Below are 18037 nucleotides of genomic sequence, written 5' to 3' on the forward strand. Positions count from 1 at the left end.
AAGTACATTAATTGAATTATAATCAGCAATTAAAACATAAAATAATACAAAATCCAGCTCTGAGCAGATAAGCTATAGCTTATTTCAATTTCTAGTTTATCAATAGCTTTGTCAAGTCATCTAATGTCCACGTATCATTCTAATATGCTTTATTAGATACTGGAGAAATGTTAATCCTAGCTGTGTACTTTTGGTTTTCTTACCTGGTAGGTAAGATATTCAAACTCAGGTTTTTTCTAGTTCTTAAGTTCTATTATGATCTCTTAAAATGTACATTCTCTTGCCAGCTCAAATCTGTTTTATTTTTAGTTTTGGCTGAGTTTTTTTCTCACCTGCTGTTAATACATTTCTATTCTGTTTCCCACCGTTTACTGAACAACCAGTCTGCTGCTTGTCTAATTGTCCTCCCTTGACTACGGACTTTGTTTTGACCCATAACTATTATTTTAATGAGGGAGGCTATGTATGTGTAGGGAAAAGGTTATATGGGAAAAACTCTGTACTTTCTGCTCAATTCTGCTGTGAACCTAAAACTGCTCTAAGAAATAAAGTGTAATAATCCAAAAATCTGATATAGAGATGTGCCTGCCTACATATAGGTATTTAGTTGTGGTTCAATTAAAAATGATCAGGATATACAGTGAAAATGAGGATGGGATTAATCATTAGAGTCTTAAAAGGAGTTAGGAGGAGAGGCTAAATATATAGTACGTGATTGAGAGTCTAGATTTGGTGAAACTGTGCACTTAGTAGTACTAATCTAACAAGCTTAGGTCATAGGGGATGGAACAGCACCCGATTTATGTATGTAAAATCCCATAAAAATTTTATGTAAAATCCCAACATTTCTTTTCAAAGAGATCTGAAAGCTATAAAATAGCATTTGATCCTGTTATTTTGGTTTATGTTCAATTACTGATCCTCGTGGGTAGGGGGTGGGGTGGAAACAAATCGGGGTTTCTTTGAAAGAGGAAGGAAATTCATAAAAAAAGAGGAAGTTGAGAAATCTCTCATACCCATTTAAAATCTTTGACTGCCCCAACATTTTATATATATACTGGAAATAATTTATTTTAACATATATTAAATATTATCTGTGTGCAAGGGACTGTGTTAAACCCTGGGAAATACAACGATGAAACTTTCTGAAAAGTCTCTGGGAAGTACTATAATCAAGAATAAATATACTATGTTATGGGAGCCATGGGTAGCAAGAAGTATTAGTCCAAAGTGAAAGAATGGAGGAAGGGGGGAAGCCTTGGAGGAGGGGAGCCTTGAAAAGATGAGTAAGAAATCATTCATTCACTCCTTCAACAAATTCAACGTTCCTACTACCCTAGGCACTGAAGATACAGAATTAAAGAAAAATTCCTTTTCTTAGGAAACTTACTTATTAGTGGGAAAAAAAGAGTAAACTAAGTAAAATAATGTAAGTCAGTTATTAACAAATTCTAATATAGAAAAATTTCAGAGAAGGGAGACAGGAAGTGCTGAGATGAAGACTGTAATGGAAAATAAGATGGTCAGAGAGGAGCAATAGGTGATATTTAAGACAAAACCTGAAGGAGATGATTTGTGGATACCCAAGGCAAAATTGTTCTAGGCACTGAGGCAACAAGGCTCACTCCTCTGTGCACAAGCTCTTTTCAATAAACTCTATCTGCTTGATCTTGTAATGAATGAGTCAGTGCTCATTTCTATGACATTGAGATTCAAGAACCTGGCATTCAAGGTCTGGTAACAGTGTGACTGCAACAATGAGAGAAGTGGACAGAGGCAAATCCTCCCTAAAGACTTTGGCCCTTAGTCTTTGGGAAGTGGTATGCTACTGCAGGTTTGTTAATGGGGAAGAGACCTGTCATACATTTTAAGAGGACATCTTTGCTGTGTTGAAAAGGGACTGGAGGGAGAGAGGAAACAAAAGGATAAGCACAGTAAGACCATTTAGGAGGCTACTGTAGCTATCCATGCAGTAAGGGTAAATAAAGGGATGAGAGGTTGGATCCAAGATGATATTTTGAAAGAAGAGTCAGAAAGGATTTATTGATTTGATTGGGGTGTCTGAGAGAATATTCAAGGATGACTCCAAAGTTGGTGGCTGAAGTAACTAGAAGGGTAGAATTGCTATTTGCTAAGCCCTGGCTGGCTGGCTCGGTTGGTTAGAATTGTCCCGTTATACCAAGGTTTGGGTTCAATCTCAGGTCAGGGTACATACAAGAAAGCAATCATGAAGGCATAAATGAGTAGAACAACAAATCAATCTTTCTCTTTCTCTCTCTCTCTCCCCCTTCCTTTCTCTCTCTAAAACCAATAAATAAATTAAAAAAAGAACTGGTATTCACTGAGATGAGGAAGACAATAGGAAGAAGTTTGTGGGGCAAGACACAGAGCTCAGTCTTGGACCTGTTATGTTTGGGATGCCTATTAGACATTCAAGTGGAGAGGTTGAATAGAAAGTTAAATATTTGTCTGAAGTTAGAAAAGTCTGTGCTGAAGATACAAATTGAGGCATCATTAGAGATTTATGGTATTTAAAATCATGAGACTGGATGAGATCTCCTAGGACAGCAATCTTCAACCTGCGTGCCACAAGAATTTTTAAATCAGAGACTTTTGGCCAAGATGGAGGCGTAGGTGGACACACTGCCTCCTCACACAACCAACGTGGGGACAACAACAATTTAGAAACAAAATAACAACCAGAACTGACAGAAAAATGAACTCTATGGAAGTCCGACAACCAAGGAGTTAGACACATTGATCCAGACCAGTAGGAGGGGCAGAGTTGATCAGCCAGGGGGAGGGGGGTCACAGCGAGAGGCGTGGCACCAGGCATGCAGGGCATCAGCTGGGGAACCCCGGGGGCACAGGATGGCAGCTGGCAGACCCTGGGTGTGGAGTGGCAACAAGTGGGCCCAGTGAGGCGGCAATTGTGAAGTAGGGCATGGCGTGCACCGAGGCAGCTGGCTGGCTGGGTGGTCCCACATTCACATGCAGATAAGCCAGGCGAAACTGAGGAATGAGACTGACCACGCAACCCAGGGTCCCAGCACCAGGAAATAAAGCCTAAAAACGCTGATTGAAAACACCTGTGAGGGTTGAAGAGCTGGGAGAGACTCTCAGTCTCACAAAAGAGTTCGCTGGAGAGACCTAGAACATACACAAGCCCACCCACACAGGAGCCAGCGCCAGAAGGGCCCAATTTGCTTGTGGGAAGCAGCAGAGGGGACTGAAATCAGAGCGCAGAACAAGCACCACTGTTCCCTCTTGGACCCCGCCCCACATACATCCTCACAGCCCAGCAACTGGTTTGCCCCGCCTGCTGAACACCTAAGGCTCCACCCCTTATATGTAACAGGAGTGACAAGATAAAAAATGGCCCAAATGGAAGAACAGATCAAAGCACCAGAAATAATACAACTAAGTGATGAAGAGATAGCCAACCTATCAAAAGCACAGTTCAAAGCACTGGTGATCAGGATGCTCACAGAATTGGTTGAATTTGATTGCAAATTAGATGATAAAATGAAGGCTATGCTAAGTGAAACAAAGGAAAATGCACAGGGAACCAATAGTGATGGAAAGAAAACCGGGACTCAAATCAAGGGAGTGGACCAGAAGGAAGAAAGAAACAACCAAACAGAAAAGAATGAAGAAACAAGAATTCAAAAAAGTGAGGAGAGGCTTAGGAACCTGCAGGACATCTTTAAACGTTCCAACATCTGAATTATAGGGGTACCAGAAGGGAAAGAGGAACAGCCACAAGTGGAAACCTTATATGAACAAATAATAAAGGAGAACTCCCCAATCTGGCAAAGGAAATAGACTTCCAGGAAGTCCAGGAAACTCAAACAGTCCCAAAGAAGTTGGACCCAAGAAGGAACACACCAAGGCACATCATCATTACATTAGCCAAGATTAAAATGAAGGAAAGAATCCTAGAAGCAGCAAGAGATAAGGGAACAGTCATCTACAAAAGAGTGCCCATCAGACTGTCAGCGGATTTCTCAAAAGAGGCCTTACAGGCAAGAAGGGGCTGGAAGGAAGTATTCCAAGTCATGAAAGACAAGGACCTATATCCAAGATTGCTCTATCCAGCAAAGCTTTCATTTAGAATGGAAGGGCAGATAAAGTGCTTCTCAGACAAGGCCAAGTTAAAGGAGTTCATCATCACCAAGCCCTTATTATATGAAATGTTAAAGGGACTTATCTAAGAAAAAGAAGATAAAAAAGATGAACAGTGAAAGGACAGCAAACTCACAATTATTAACAACCACACCTAAAATAAAAACAAACTAAGGAAACAACTAGAACAGGAACAGAACCACAGAAATGGAGATCACATGGAGGGTTAGCAACAGGGGAGTGGGAGGAGAGAGGGGGAAAAGGTACAGAGAATAAGTAGCATAGATAGTAGGTAAAAAATAGACAGGGGGAGGGCAAGAATAGTATGGGAAATGGAGAAGCTAAAGAACTTATGACACATGAATATGAACTAAAGGGGGGAATGTGGGTGGGAGAGGGTGTGCAGGGTGGAGGGGAATGAAGGGGGGAATGGGACAAGTGTAATAGTATAATCAATAAAATATGTAAAAAATAAATAAACAAAAACACAAAGTTAAAAAAAACGTTTTAAATCATTCGATACCTGACTATTTAGTCGGGGTCACTGACCTTTTTTTCTTAGACTGTCAAATTAAAAAATGACAACAACCAATGCAACAATAGCCAGCTGATGTAAATGAACAAAATTATAGCTTTTTTTGTCAAATTATATATATATATATATTTGGTGTGCTGCAGAATTTTAGTAATTAATTTATGTGTCCCATGAGATGAACAAAGCTGAAAATCACTTTCCTAGGATATCATCCATCCCCAAGGTGACTGGGGCTTCCAGCACTAAAAGTTCAGAGATGGGTTGGTTGCAGGCAAGTATAAGGGCGATAAATGATAATAGAAAAAGTTAATTAAAAAAATAAAAGTTCAGAGATGGAGAACTAGCAAGAAGACTGAGAAGGTGAGGTCAGTAAGATAGGAAAGCAAAGAAAAGGAGAGAGCATGCCAAGAAAAAAGAAAAGTGTGAATAAAGGCACAGAGATATAAAGAACTCAGAAGATAAAGTCTGACCCTGGCTGATGTGGCTTAGTGGGTTGGGCATCAATTCACAAAGCAAAAGGTCACTGGTTAGATTTTCAATCAGGGCACAAGTCTGATTTGCAAGTTCGGTCCCTGCGTCCCTTGGTCCCTTGGTCAGAGACATGCACTGGGGCACTGGGGGGAGGCAGCAATCAATAGATATTACTCCCACACATCAATGTTTCTCTCCCTCTCCTTCTTCCTTTCTTCCCCTCTCTCTAAAATCACTAACAGAAAAATTTTAAATAAAGATAAAGTCTGCCATATCAGAAACGCCTTTTGTACCAAGAAAATCAAAGCTAGCTACTAAAACAACTGAAAAATCAAAATCCATTAACTAATGAGGCAATAGTTCTCATTTTTAACACAATAAGAATTATAAGCATTTGCCCTGGCTTTGTGTGGCTCAGTGGATTGAGCCCTGGCCTGCAAACTGAAAGATTGTGGGTTCAATTCCCAGTCAGTGTTTCTCTCCCTCTTTCTCCCTCCCTTCCCTTCTCTCTAAAAATAAATAAATAAAATCTTTAAAAAAAAGAATTATAAGCATTTGAGGAATGCTTTCAGGTAGATTTTAAGAATTTAGGGGTTTAAGTCACATTTCTATTTTGCTGTGATCTTTTTGAGCTATCAGTGAACAGTTCTAGACAGGAGGTTCTGGGGACAGGACAGTAAGAAATTTATTCTTTCTTATCTAAAAGAATAAATTAGGCCAAAGTGTGATAATTAATTGTTGAAGATAGATCTCTCCTATGAATGAACTTCAGCCTGAATGTCACTCAGAAGGGATTGTTGAGGCCCATACTTTTGTGTAAATTAGTAAGTAATAATGGCATCCAAATTAATTCATGAAAAAATCTAAGGGAGTAGCCAACAGTTAGAAAGATTTTCACCAGAAAATCCATAGGGAAAGAGTTCAAATTTCCCCAACTCAGACAAACTCTTAATTAGTAGCTCAGACCATGTAACCTAGACTCACTGGTAGCCTTTACAAAAAAAGGTGCTAAATTAACCCAGATATTTTAGTTTCTGCACCTATGGAACAAAAACAAAGGTTGGCAGAGTTAAATTCTAGTTAATAGGTCACTGTGTGCAATTACTAACTGTACCCAATCTTGCATTCTAAAAACACCAATATATGGGTTTTCTCCATCCCCAATATTTCTTCCCTCATTGATCTCAAATTTGATTTATTCTTCTTCTAAAGTGCTAGAGCATTAATTGGAATTATATTCTAGAATGTATATTTTTATTTATTGAAATGAGTGTACTTGTGCTACTCTATGTGATTTTAGTTATTATTACCTCACAAGAAGTCACCTCAAAAACTAGTAGCATAACACAATGACAATATTTATTTTACTCATAAATCTGCGGTTGGGGCAAGGTTCAGTGGGGAGAGCTAACCTCTACTGCATTTAGTGTGAGCTGCAACAGCCTGCAAGCTAGGAGTCCTCTGAAGGCTTGCTCATGCACATGTCTGGCATTTGATGCTGGTTGTTGGCTGTGACCTCAGCTGAAACTGTCAGCTGGAACAACTACACATGTAATTCTCAGCCAAGCTGTATTGCCTTTTATGACCTAGCCTTAGATGTAACACAATGTCACTTCTACTGCATTCTAATTATTGAAGCAGTCACAGAGTTCTTCCCAGGTTCTAGGGGAGGGGAAATAGTTTCCAGAAATATTGCTGTATCACAGTCTGCCCTCTGAACATAACAATTTACATTCCTCCCACATGCAATATACAGGCATACCTTAGAGATATCACAGGTTCAGTTCCAGATCACCACGGTAAAATGAGGATCACAATAAAGTGAGTTGTAATTTTTTTTTTGCTAGCAGAGGGTTTTGTCTTCAGTTCATAAAAAATGCAACAGCTGTAAAGCTCAAAAAAGCAAAATGCAATAAAATGAAGTATTACTGTACATTCACCCCTTTCTCCAAAATTCCCATTATGAAAATCAGGTTCAAGCCTGGAGTCTAGGACCTCATCGTCTAGAGCAGGTCTAGTGTGATTAAGGTTTCTTGGTAGTATTGTCTCCAACACAAGTATTTCTTGACTTGAGCATTTCTTAATAAATACACACTGAAATTATTTAGGGGCAAGAGACCTTGATGTATGAAACTTGCTTTTAAATGGTTCAGGAGCCCTAGCTGTTATAGCTCAGTGGACTGAGCACAGGCCTGCGAACCAAAGGGTTTTCAGTTTGATTCCCAGTCTAGGACACAATGCCGGGGTTGAGGCCAGGTCCCCAGTAAGGGGCAAATGAGAAATAATCACACATTCATGTTTCTCTCCCTCTCTTTCTCCCTCCCTTCCCTACTCTCTAAAAGTTAATAAATAATTTTTTAAATAAATAAATGGTTTAGGAAAAGACAAAATATTCTCATTCTCTCTCTCTCTCTCTTGCTCTCCTGGAAACTATTTCCCCTCTCCTTGAGCCTGAGCAGAACTTTATGATTGTTTCAATGAACAGAAAGAAGCAAAATTCACTGAGGCCAGGAGATATATATATAATATATTCTTATACATATATTGTATACATATGTGTGTTTTATATACATATATATATAAAGAGAAGAGAGAATGCAAATAATAAAGGAAATTGAGTAAAATGTTAACAATAGATGAATCTGAGTAAAGGATATGCAAGTATTCTTTGTACTATTCTTATTTTTGCAACTTTTTATTGTAAGCTTAAAATTATTTCCAAATAAAGAGCTTTCAAAATGTGATGCACACACAATAGATCCCGAGGATCAGTATTTTAATATTTTTAATTTCTGAGACAAGTCCCGACTTGACCTTTCTATTAACTTTTGGGTGTTAATAAAAACACTTTAGTTCTTCCTTTGCCCAGATGTCTACAAGAAGACGCCATCACCTCCCACACTTTAGGCCACATTGCTTCATATCCCATTTCCCGAAAGAGCAAGTCTGAGTAAGATCCCTCTTTGAGAGAGATTTGTCCACGGTGAGCCTCAGCTTTTTAACAGTCTTGTGTTACCTCCCATACTAAAGGCTTCTGTAAGTGTGGCTTGGCTTTTAGAGAAATTGTGGGAAAAGGACTGGGATTGGCTCCCTTGAAGCACTATCACTGTGCTCCCAGAACACAAACTCTAAAAATAGTGGCTGCCAACTACCTTCTCATGTTTCCAATTTGAAAAGGACACTTAACTAGAAGGCATGTCGTCTTAACTACGTTGTCACAGTCCCCAAACAAAGAATAATTACTAGCAAAAGTCCCAGTTTAGGCACGGTTAGTACCACTAAAAGTACATGCTGGCCATTTAATGAGTTTATTCCTGGCCATTGTGTATATAGTTTTACTCTTTCAAAGTTGATTGTTCTGAAACCCTGTCGCCTAAAAAATTAGTATTAGCCACACCAAAGATGTATAGAGTTCATTTACAAGATATTTAATCAAGGAAAATCCTCTTAAACAATTTAATAATAATTGCTAGCACTCACTGAGCTCTTCTATGTGGCAGACACTACATTAAGGCCTTTTACATAGATTATTAAATCATTTAATCTTTATGACAGCACTGTGTCATTATCTCCATTTTATAGATGAAGAAGACTGAGGTACAACAAATCTGAGACAAAACCCAAGCTGTCCTAATTTGGGCATATCATGAGAAGGCAGACTTCTTTGGAAAAGACAGTAATGCTGGAAAAATATAAGGCTGCAGGAAAAGAGGAAAACCAAATATGAGATGGACGGACTCCATAAAAGAAGCCATAGGCACGAGCCTGCAAGAGCTGAGCAGCGCTGTTGAGGACGGGACACTGCGGGCATCACTCATTCATGGGACTGCCAGGAGTCAGAGCCTAGTCGATGGCATGCAACACACATCGATGACACTTCAGTTGTTTCTAAATTGTCACCATTGTAACAGCCCTCATATATTCATTTCTCCTTAGGACTAATTCGTATAAGTGGATCAGTGGGCATGCACATTTAACATTTTGCATTGCTACACAGATTATTTACCAACGACGACTCCCAATAAAGTTTATGAGAGCCCCCTTCCCCTCACTCTTGCCAATTATACTTCTTAATAGCTGTAAAGAATTCGAAATGAATGCTGAGAAAACAGACCTCCCAGTCTGGAGGCAAAGCCGCATTGACCTGTAGTTATGTCAAGAGCCACAAAGTCCCTATCATGTGTGGGTACGCGGTCAGATGGAGAGGGAATACCTTAGACGACAGAGCCACAGTACCCAAGCTCCGGCTTCTGCTCTATTGGCCAATGGCGGTCCCACTCTGTGGCCTCGAAGGCAGGGGAGAAAAAGAGCTAAATCGTGTGGGGAAAACAAGACCTCGGATCCAGAGGACACGATGGTAAGGACCAGGAGTTGGAGTAGAGCATTCCGTATCTTCTTCGATACGGGTTAATTAAATAAACCCAGGCTGCCGCGGTCTTAGGAACCTGCAGCGTGCACTAGGGAAGGACGCGAGGGGGCGCCGTTGCCGCATCCTCCAGGGAGCGCTCCCGGGGGCCCTATGGGCCAAACGGGCCTGGGAAAGGCTTACTCAGGTCCCTGGAGGGCGGCGCGTGTGGGAAAAGGAGGTCAGAATCTGACCGATATTCCCGCGCCCCACTTGGTGACTGCGGACCTAAGGCAAGCTACATCTGAGTTCCTCTTCTATGAAATGGGATCACTGCTGGTACCTTACACCAGGGAAGAGTGATGTGAGTTAACCAAGGTAATACACATGGCTAGTATTTCTGTACACACCCCTAAAAACACCACGACCCAACCAACATCCAACACAATTGGCCTATTAACTTCCTGGAGGCTACTGGGGATAGAAGAGAAGCTCTAGCCCAACAGAGTATATTCCATTTGCTCAGGGCACCTTCTAGTCCTTGTTCCAAACCCAAACAGTAATGTTACAAACCCTGGTCCTGACTCTCACGTGTAACTGAGGAGGCATGAAGGGCACATGAGCAGGAAAATGACTTCAAAAACCAAGATTCCAAATCATTAGCATCTGACAGTCTCTTGGGAAGAAGGATGTCGGCTTCTCCTAGCCAGCAGTGTGCACTCTGACAAAGTCCTGGGTCTTCCCAGTACATCTTGCACTTCCCTAGTCCAGTAAGCAGTTCAAAGAGAAGGCTGGTGGCCACCCCCAGGAATGAGGGCATGGGAGGGGCCGGGGCCCTGGGCTCTGTGTTGTCAGTTGCCATGGTTTTGCCCTGAGTTCTAGAGCCAACCTGCTCACTCCCTGAGACGCTCAGGTCTGAGAAGCAGTCGGTCAGAGTCTGATGGGGCGTGAGGAGTCCGTTCTGGAGTCCACAAGTACACCTGTTGAGATGGGGTCCTCAGATGGGCAAGGGGGTGAAGGAGACAAGCCACTAGAGAAGGTGAAGTGGGGTTGGAGGTGTGAGGGAGGGAGGAAGCAGGGTCCTCAATGGGCTGGTTTTGGAAAGCAAAGAATACGAAATGCAGCGAAGAGTAGAAGAAGGAAAACTGGTGAGGTACACAAATTAGCAAGAAAACAAAAGAACAAGAGAAGGTTTATTTATTCAAATAGATGTTTATCAAGGACATATACTACTGGCAAGATGATAGGACGATTTCTGGTAAGATGATGTTGGTTATGAAGACACCAGGGCTCTTGTGTGTGTGTGTACACACACGCGCGTGTGGTTGTGTGGTGTGTGATTTATAAAGATCAGCCTGAGCCCCCTCTCTCTGGGAACTGGAGGAGCCTGTGTCCTGTACCCTGTGCGTCCAGCTCCCTCCCAGGCCCTGATTTCTTCCTTCAGAATGCTCTGGGCCTGTGTCTTCTTCATTCCCCTGAACACAGGGAGGACTTAATGCTCATATTTCTGAGAGGCTTTTAAAAGGTCAGGTGCAAATCCAGCCATGCCAATCTAATTCTGTGCTCTGACTTCAGGTATCATTGTACAGTCACTTTGTCTCCATTCATCAGATTTTTTTGCCCCACTTTTGCTGTCAGAGAATTCCTTCCCATCATTACCCTCACCATCACACATGTTTCTGAGTGCCCAGGAACATGGCATGATGCTAATGATTAGGTATAGAAAGCAGAGGGCCTGGAACTTAGGCACTCAGTAAATGTTTGCTGAAGGAGTAAATGAATCCCTGCTCATTTCCCCACGTAGTTACTTAACTGCCTTGGTGCCTTGGTGCTCCTCCTCGTAACCAGGGATACTGACATCTGGTTGTGGGAGATGTCAGTATTTGTGGGACAGTAAAGTGAATTAATGTTTATCAAGTGCTATGAAAAATTTGCTGGTTTACTATGCTGTAATTATTGCCCCTCAGGAGAAGTAGGCCAAGCCCCCTAGCTGACCGCTGCCCCCGCCTCCTCCCAGGTGGCGGATATACCCTGCTCGGAGAGGGGCTCCAGCACCACCCCAGCTGGAGACTCACTTGTGAGCCAGGCCAAGGGCCTGGACCAGTGCACCTTCCGAATTGTGAGTAAGGGGCCATCCCAGGACCCTGCCCCCTGTTCCCCTCAGGTCAGAAAACCTGGGCCAGAAATTGGCAGGCCTCAGACCCATACCTCATTGCCCCATTTGTCACACTCTTGGGAAGGAAGTGGGGAAAGATATTGACTGGATCCTCCTCACTTAACACGTGTAACCCTACCTGGGTCCGAAGGGCTGCAGCTGGACCAGCCTCCTACTTACTTGGGGCTGCCTGTCTGCCTCTTTTTTCTCTTATGGCCCCTCATTTCACCTGTTGCCTCCTCAGTGCAAGGAATGCTTAAGACCATTAAAGAAGTTCCTGCGAAAGTTGAATGTGCCCAAGGATCTTCCCCAGAAGAAGCAGCTAAACTACATGAAGGCGAGCCTGGTGGTCCTAGGCGACCACATCAACACCTTTCTGAAGCACTACTGCCGAGCCTGGGAAACCAAGCACTGGAGGAAGTAAGGGCAGCCTTCTTGCCCTTCCCACTATACCACTCCCGCTCCTGGTTCACCCCCTCTAGATTCAAGGTCACACCCGAGTCAAGATCCCCTAGTCCTTCGCCTTTATGTGAAGGAGTCAGGAGTCAGGATCCTGGAATGAGCATGGTGAAGATGGGGTGGAAAAACCAGGGTTCTCTAGTCACTCAGGGCAGCATTGATTCACTATGCTGTACACACAGTGGACAAAAAGCTCTCCTGACCCCAAGGAGAATGAGCCCTGATTGAAGAACTACTGGGTGGTGAGGCACTCATCACCAGGCCATGCTATCCAAAGTCTGGAAAACCGCTGAGTCTCCATGCCCTCAACCAAAAACCAATGAGGCAGCATGTAGCCCATTTCTCCCTGGTTGGGTTTTGGCCACAAAACAAATGCTGGAGGGACAGGGGCTGTGCCCTGCCTCCCTCAGCCTCAGGTTTCTTCCCTGTAGGATGCTCTGGCGATTTGTCTCCCTCTTCTCAGAATTAGAGGCAAAGCAGCTTCACAAGCTCTACAAGTACACCAAGAACAGCCAGAACGCCAAGTTCCTGGTAAGATGCTCAAGAAAACTCCTCCCAGGCCCAGCTGAGGGTTGGTGAATGTGTTCTTGGACAGTGGGGGGAGGCCTGGGACTGAGGGGCCTTCTCACAAACCAGCACCCCTCCAGTCCTTTCCACAGCCCACTGCCTCAGGAAAACCTCTCTGCCCCTAACTTTACCCCTGCAGTGAACCCAGAGTGGGACTGAAGAGGACAGAGACTCAGGTTCAGGTTCTTGATTTTTATTCACACCCACACACTGATGTTAACAGGAGCAAGACACATGCCTTCGAGCCGTGGGTGGGGACGGCCGAGGCCTGGCGGAAGGGCACACCCAGCTTGGAAAAGGCTCCGGGGACTACCCACAAAGCCTGGCCCAGCTTTATCAAAACTGGAGATTCTCAAACATTTTGGTCTTGGGTCACTTATAGCCTCTTAAAAATCATTGAGAACTTCCTCAAAGCATTGGTTTATGTAGATTATGCCTATTGATATTTTCCCTATTAGAAATTAAAGTTAAAGAAAAATGTAAAATACGTATCCACTAATCCACTTAAAAAATAAAAGCAAGTAGTCCATGATATAACTGACATAATTTTTATGAGAAATAACTAATTTTCAAGACAAAATTATTTCGTGAGAAGAGTGGCCTTGTTTTACATTATTACAAATCTCTGTCGGATCTGGCTGAATAGAAGACAGCTGGATTCTCCTACCGGCTTCTGTGGTCGGTCTCTCATGACATATTAGTTTGGTTGAAGTGTATGAAGAAAACCCAGCTTCATACAGTTATATAGTGGGGAAAGAGAGAGTGGTATAATTAGTGTTTTACAGAGTTCCCATATACCACTGCCTCCTGTGCCTACTTCTTATTGGCATATTGCTTTAAAGCAGTACATTTGTTGTTATTGTTGAGCCAATGTTGGTACATCCTTAACTTACAATGTCCGTAGCTTACCTTAGGATATATCTTTGTGTTGTATATTCTGTAGGATGTGTCCACCATCATAGTATCATACGGAGTAGTTTCACTGCCCTATTCCCCCCTGCCTTGTTCTCCCTCCCTCCCTCTTTCCCACCAAACCCCTGGCAACCGCTCATGTTTTCACCGTCTCCATAGTTCTGCCTGTTTCTGAAATACCATATAGTTGGAATCATACAATCTGCAGCCTTTTTAGATTTGTATGAATGAACTTTTCACACTAGGTTACGTTAGATACCACTGGTTTCTCTCTTACACTTTTGAGTGGACCCCACTTTGCAGGGGGTCTGGAAGGTCAAAATGTTTTAGGGACCCCCAGGGGTGTCCCTAAAAAGCACACTTTGAGAACCCATTCCAAAATAATAATCATAGGCAATATTTTCTATGTGCCAGCTACTTTATATTCCCTCCTGTAATCTTCAAAAGTAACCCTAAATGGTAATTAGAATTATTGTCCACAGTGTGGAAATAAAGATGCCAAATGTAGGGAGGTACAGTGACTTGACTCAGACCACATGGCAAATGGGGTTCTAAGAGCCGGGTTCAAACAACCTGCCACAGAGGGTCGCCCTGCTCCAACCATGCCCGAGTGCCCCGCCCCAGCCCGCAACTCTCCTGCTGTGCGGCTTTAACCAGATCCTCTCCCCCTCTGGGCTCCCTTTCTTCCTCCGAACACGAATGGGTGGCTTGGTTCAATGATCCCTTCTCTGAATACCAGGACCTGCTGTTGCATTTTAGTGATTCCTGGATTTCACCAGCCAGGAAAGTTTCAAAAGATATTTTCAGGCTCTCAATTTTAATTTTAAAAAGGACTTTTAAAAAATTCCTTCACTACAAACACATAAGGCACTACTATAACTCAAGAAAGAAATAGAGCACCTCTCTCAAAGCAAAGAACCACCAGAGAAGAGACAGTTGGCAGCCTGGCCTCCATGTCTGCAGGAGCCTGTCCATCCTTCCGGGGGGTGGGGGGGCAGGTGTTCGGTGCAGCCAGACAGCAGCAGATCCCCAACGGGGGCGTGGCTGGCACCACGGAACCGGGGCCCCTCTTCTCCACACTCTTCTCTACACTGTCGCCCACTGCAGGCAACTTTCTGGTCCTCCGACGCTCTGGAGAGTCCCTTGGCCAACCGGGAAGACTCTCTGCCCAAGATCTGCAGCGCCTGGGGGCTACACAACAACATCAGCGGCGTGAAGGAGAGGCTGTCCAAGATGCAGGCCCCAGACCGTGAGGCCTCTCTGCTGGCGAAGCCAAGATCCAATGTCCATCTCAGGAGAGGTAATACCCACTAGGTGTGGGGGCAGTTCCTGGAGGAGGGAGTTTCCCAGCAGAACCTGCGCGGTCCAACCCGGAGCAGCCTAACACAGGCCTCTTCTTTCCTTCCCATCTTCCCTTCACCCCTGCATTTCTTTTTCTGTCCATTTTCCTTTCTTTTCTCTATTTTCCCCACCTCTTTTCGTCCCCCTCCTGGCAGGCATGCTCATTATAGAAAGTTTGAAATGCACAGGTAAGTATAAGTCAGAAGAGGGAAAGTCAGCCCTGGCTGGTGTGGCTCTGTGGATTGAGTGAGGGCCTACAAACCCAAGGGTTGCCGGTTTGATGCCCAGTCAGGGCACATGCCTGCATGTGGGCCAGGTCCCCCAGTAGTGGGTGCTCAAGAGGCAACTACACACTGATGTTTCTCTTCCTTTCTCCCTCCCTTCCCCTCTCTCTAAATATAAATAAACTTAAGTTTAAAGACAAAAGAAGAGGGAAAGTCACCCATCACCCAGAGGCCACGTTTTGGTGGGTTCCCTTTGGGGTTCTGTGTAATGTCCCCTGAAGGTCTCATGATATAGTTTTGAATTTTGAGGTTTTTCAAATAATATTTCACCAAAGGCACTTTCCCATCTGACCAGAAGCAGAGCATGGCTGTTTCTAGTGGCTGCGAGTGGGGACTCCCAGGAAGTGTCTGAGCAGCAGCAGGACACCCACTCCAGGTGTTGGGTGGGGTAAGGGCTCAGGGAGGGGTTCATTCCCACTGGGAAGAGTCCATTCCCACCAGGAGAAGTCCAGCCAGATGGCCTGGGAATGGCCTTCCCAGCTGCTTTGGCCTCAGCGATGACTATACTACCTGACTCTCTGAACAGAGGCTGTGGGGACAGGGAACAGTCTCTTCAGTGGGAGTTACCCCTCCTGTGCATCGAGGTGCAGACAGTGTTGGAGCCACCCACCCCTTACCTTCCTGGAACTGGCTTCTCGGGCCACAGTGAGCTGTTTTTATTTAGCCACTTGAGGAGAAAGTGAAGGCAAACAAGGTTGCTTAGGACCTCAGAGCGTGGTCCTAAATTGGACCCAGGTGTTTACTCTGAAGGTGCAGCTGGGTGGGGCTGATGCAGACGAGCAGCCCTCTGGGCCTTGTCCGCTAGGCACAGCTGGACTGAGTGGGAGAGTGGGGTGAGAACAGGTCAGGGTGCAGGTGGGCATGGGTTAGGCAACCACTGAGTCCCAGAATCCTGCCCGGGCTCCGTGTGGCCCCCTGGCCTCGGTGACGACAGTTTAAATTGGGGAAGTGAATCATACAAGGAAATGAAGACCATTCTGTCATCAAGACGATCTATGCGTCAGATGAGGAAAAGTAAGCTCCAGGCTTTCGGCCGGCCACTCCCTGTACCAGGTGCTTTGTATCTGGTAATTTCACTTAACCCCTGCAGCATCCTGATGAGGTGGGTATCATCACCTGCCTTTCACCAGAGAGCAATCTGAGGTCTTAGGGCAAAGGGTGGGGCAGGCTGCCTGGAGGATGTACCTTTGGGACAAGCTTTAAAGAAAGGGATTAGGAAAGGGAGTGGGGAATTAAAGGGAGGAGGTGGGAGGAAAGCTGCGTGCAGAGGTGAGAGGCAATTGAGCAGACAGTCTGGGCTTGGAGGTGAATGGCAGAGCGAGCTGGAGAAGTGCAGGGATGGGGGTAACAGGGGAAAGGCTTGGATGGTAGGTTGAGAAGTTTGGCTTTCATGCACTTCTTAAAATAACATTTTATTACTACAAATATAAGCATATCATAAAAAATTAGACAATGCAAATAAGCAAAAATAAGAAAATATAAACATCACATTATCCTCACCACTGCCAGCACTTTCAAAATGTTTTTATCCATATGAAACATGTATTTCAACCAAAAAATGAGACCACAGTGTATATACTTTTGATTTGAACTTGCTTTTTTCAGTTAATGGAATCAACCTTCCACGTCAATATTTTTATTTCATCTATTGTTGTATTAAATACTCCATATTTAAATTTTTCCCAGTAGTCAAAGAGACATTTTGCACTGGTGTCCCAAATGTCATACATTTTACCTACTTCTGTGTCACAAGTCTCTTCTACCCTAATAGAGACCCTGTGTCGATTCCCAGACCTGTTGAAGAGATCAGGCTATATTGTTCAGCAGAATGTTTGACTTTCTGCTTTTTTCTTCTTTCTTCCTTTTGGCAACTTTTAAGCTTGCTCCTCTATAAGCAGGACTTTAGATCTAAAGTCTGGAGGAATTCATGTTAAACAATTTATTTTTGGCTTGGAGACATTAGAGATAATTTTACATTCTTCACATTCGTGCTAAATAAGAAAACACAGACTGTGCTCTCTGGCAGGCCCACCGTGATGTGGCTGAGGTCTATCTGTGCAATTAAAAGTCATGTGTGTGGTGTTTCTCTGGCACTGTGTTCATAAATCAGTTGTTTTTTTAAAATAAAAATTTTAAAATATTTTATTTATTGTTTTTAGACAGAAGGGGAGGAAGGGAGAAAGAGAGGGAAAGAAACGTCGATTGGTTGGTTGCTTCTCACACGCCCTCCACCAGGGTCCTGGCCTGCAACCCAGGCATGCGCCCTGACTGGGAATCGACTGGCCACCCTTGGTTTCGCAGGCCGGCCCTCAATCCACCACTGAGCCATAGCAGCCAGGGCTATAAGTCATTTCTTAAATTAAACAATGGCAATGGTGTTTGCAAGCAATCCATCAGCAAAGTCCTGGGAACTGGGGCGTGAAACCAAAAGTTAGGAGCAGGGAGCAATCAGAGCCTGAAGCCAGATGTCAAGAAACGTGGGTCTGGTCTGGACTGTGCCTCTGACTTGCCTCAGGCTTTGAGGAGGCCTTTCCTTACTCTGAGGCTGGGAGGATCCTTCATCTGTAAACTGGGGTGTTGCCATCACGCTACCTCATAGATTTCTGTGAGAAAAGAATAAGGAGTATTTTATAGGTTTGATCTAAGATTTTGTTGTACTTCCTTCAGATCCCTACCATGTCCCCTGAATGTTACAGACTGATATTCTCTTTGTATTTGCAATGTCATCAGAACAGTCTCTGACCTTCCATTTTTCAGGTTCTTCGAGGAAACTTCCTCAAAAACCAAAACGCAAGAGCAAGGGGGTTAAGGAAGCCCCAGAAACCCTAGAGACCAGCCCATAA

At 43.8% G+C, this 18037-nt stretch overlaps 1 protein-coding gene across 1 annotated transcript; it reads left to right on the plus strand.

The window, feature by feature from the left end:
• The first annotated feature begins 10436 nt into the window (after positions 1 to 10436).
• CHCT1 (CHD1 helical C-terminal domain containing 1) lies at positions 10437 to 18037 on the plus strand. Its single transcript, XM_037163650.2, has 6 exons — positions 10437 to 10515; positions 11494 to 11595; positions 11876 to 12051; positions 12522 to 12621; positions 14677 to 14869; positions 17952 to 18037. Exons 1-6 carry the CDS (start codon positions 10465 to 10467, stop codon positions 18035 to 18037), a joined length of 708 nt encoding a protein of 235 aa, XP_037019545.2. The 5' UTR covers positions 10437 to 10464.

This window comes from Artibeus jamaicensis, unplaced genomic scaffold (assembly GCF_021234435.1).
Source record: "Artibeus jamaicensis isolate MK-2021 breed Jamaican fruit bat unplaced genomic scaffold, CSHL_Jam_final contig_1998, whole genome shotgun sequence".
Lineage (NCBI taxonomy): Eukaryota > Metazoa > Chordata > Mammalia > Chiroptera > Phyllostomidae > Artibeus > Artibeus jamaicensis.

What these genes read in the sequence shown, in the direction of transcription:
- CHCT1 (XM_037163650.2), top strand. Translation starts at nt 10,465, where the DNA reads ATGGGGTCCTCAGATGGGCAAGGGGGTGAAGGAGACAAGCCACTAGAG. An exon ending in GAGACAAGCCACTAGAGAAG is followed by an intron (nt 10,516 to 11,493) that starts GTGAAGTGGGGT and finishes GCCTCCTCCCAG; the next exon opens with GTGGCGGATATACCCTGCTC. An exon ending in ACCAGTGCACCTTCCGAATT is followed by an intron (nt 11,596 to 11,875) that starts GTGAGTAAGGGG and finishes TTGCCTCCTCAG; the next exon opens with TGCAAGGAATGCTTAAGACC.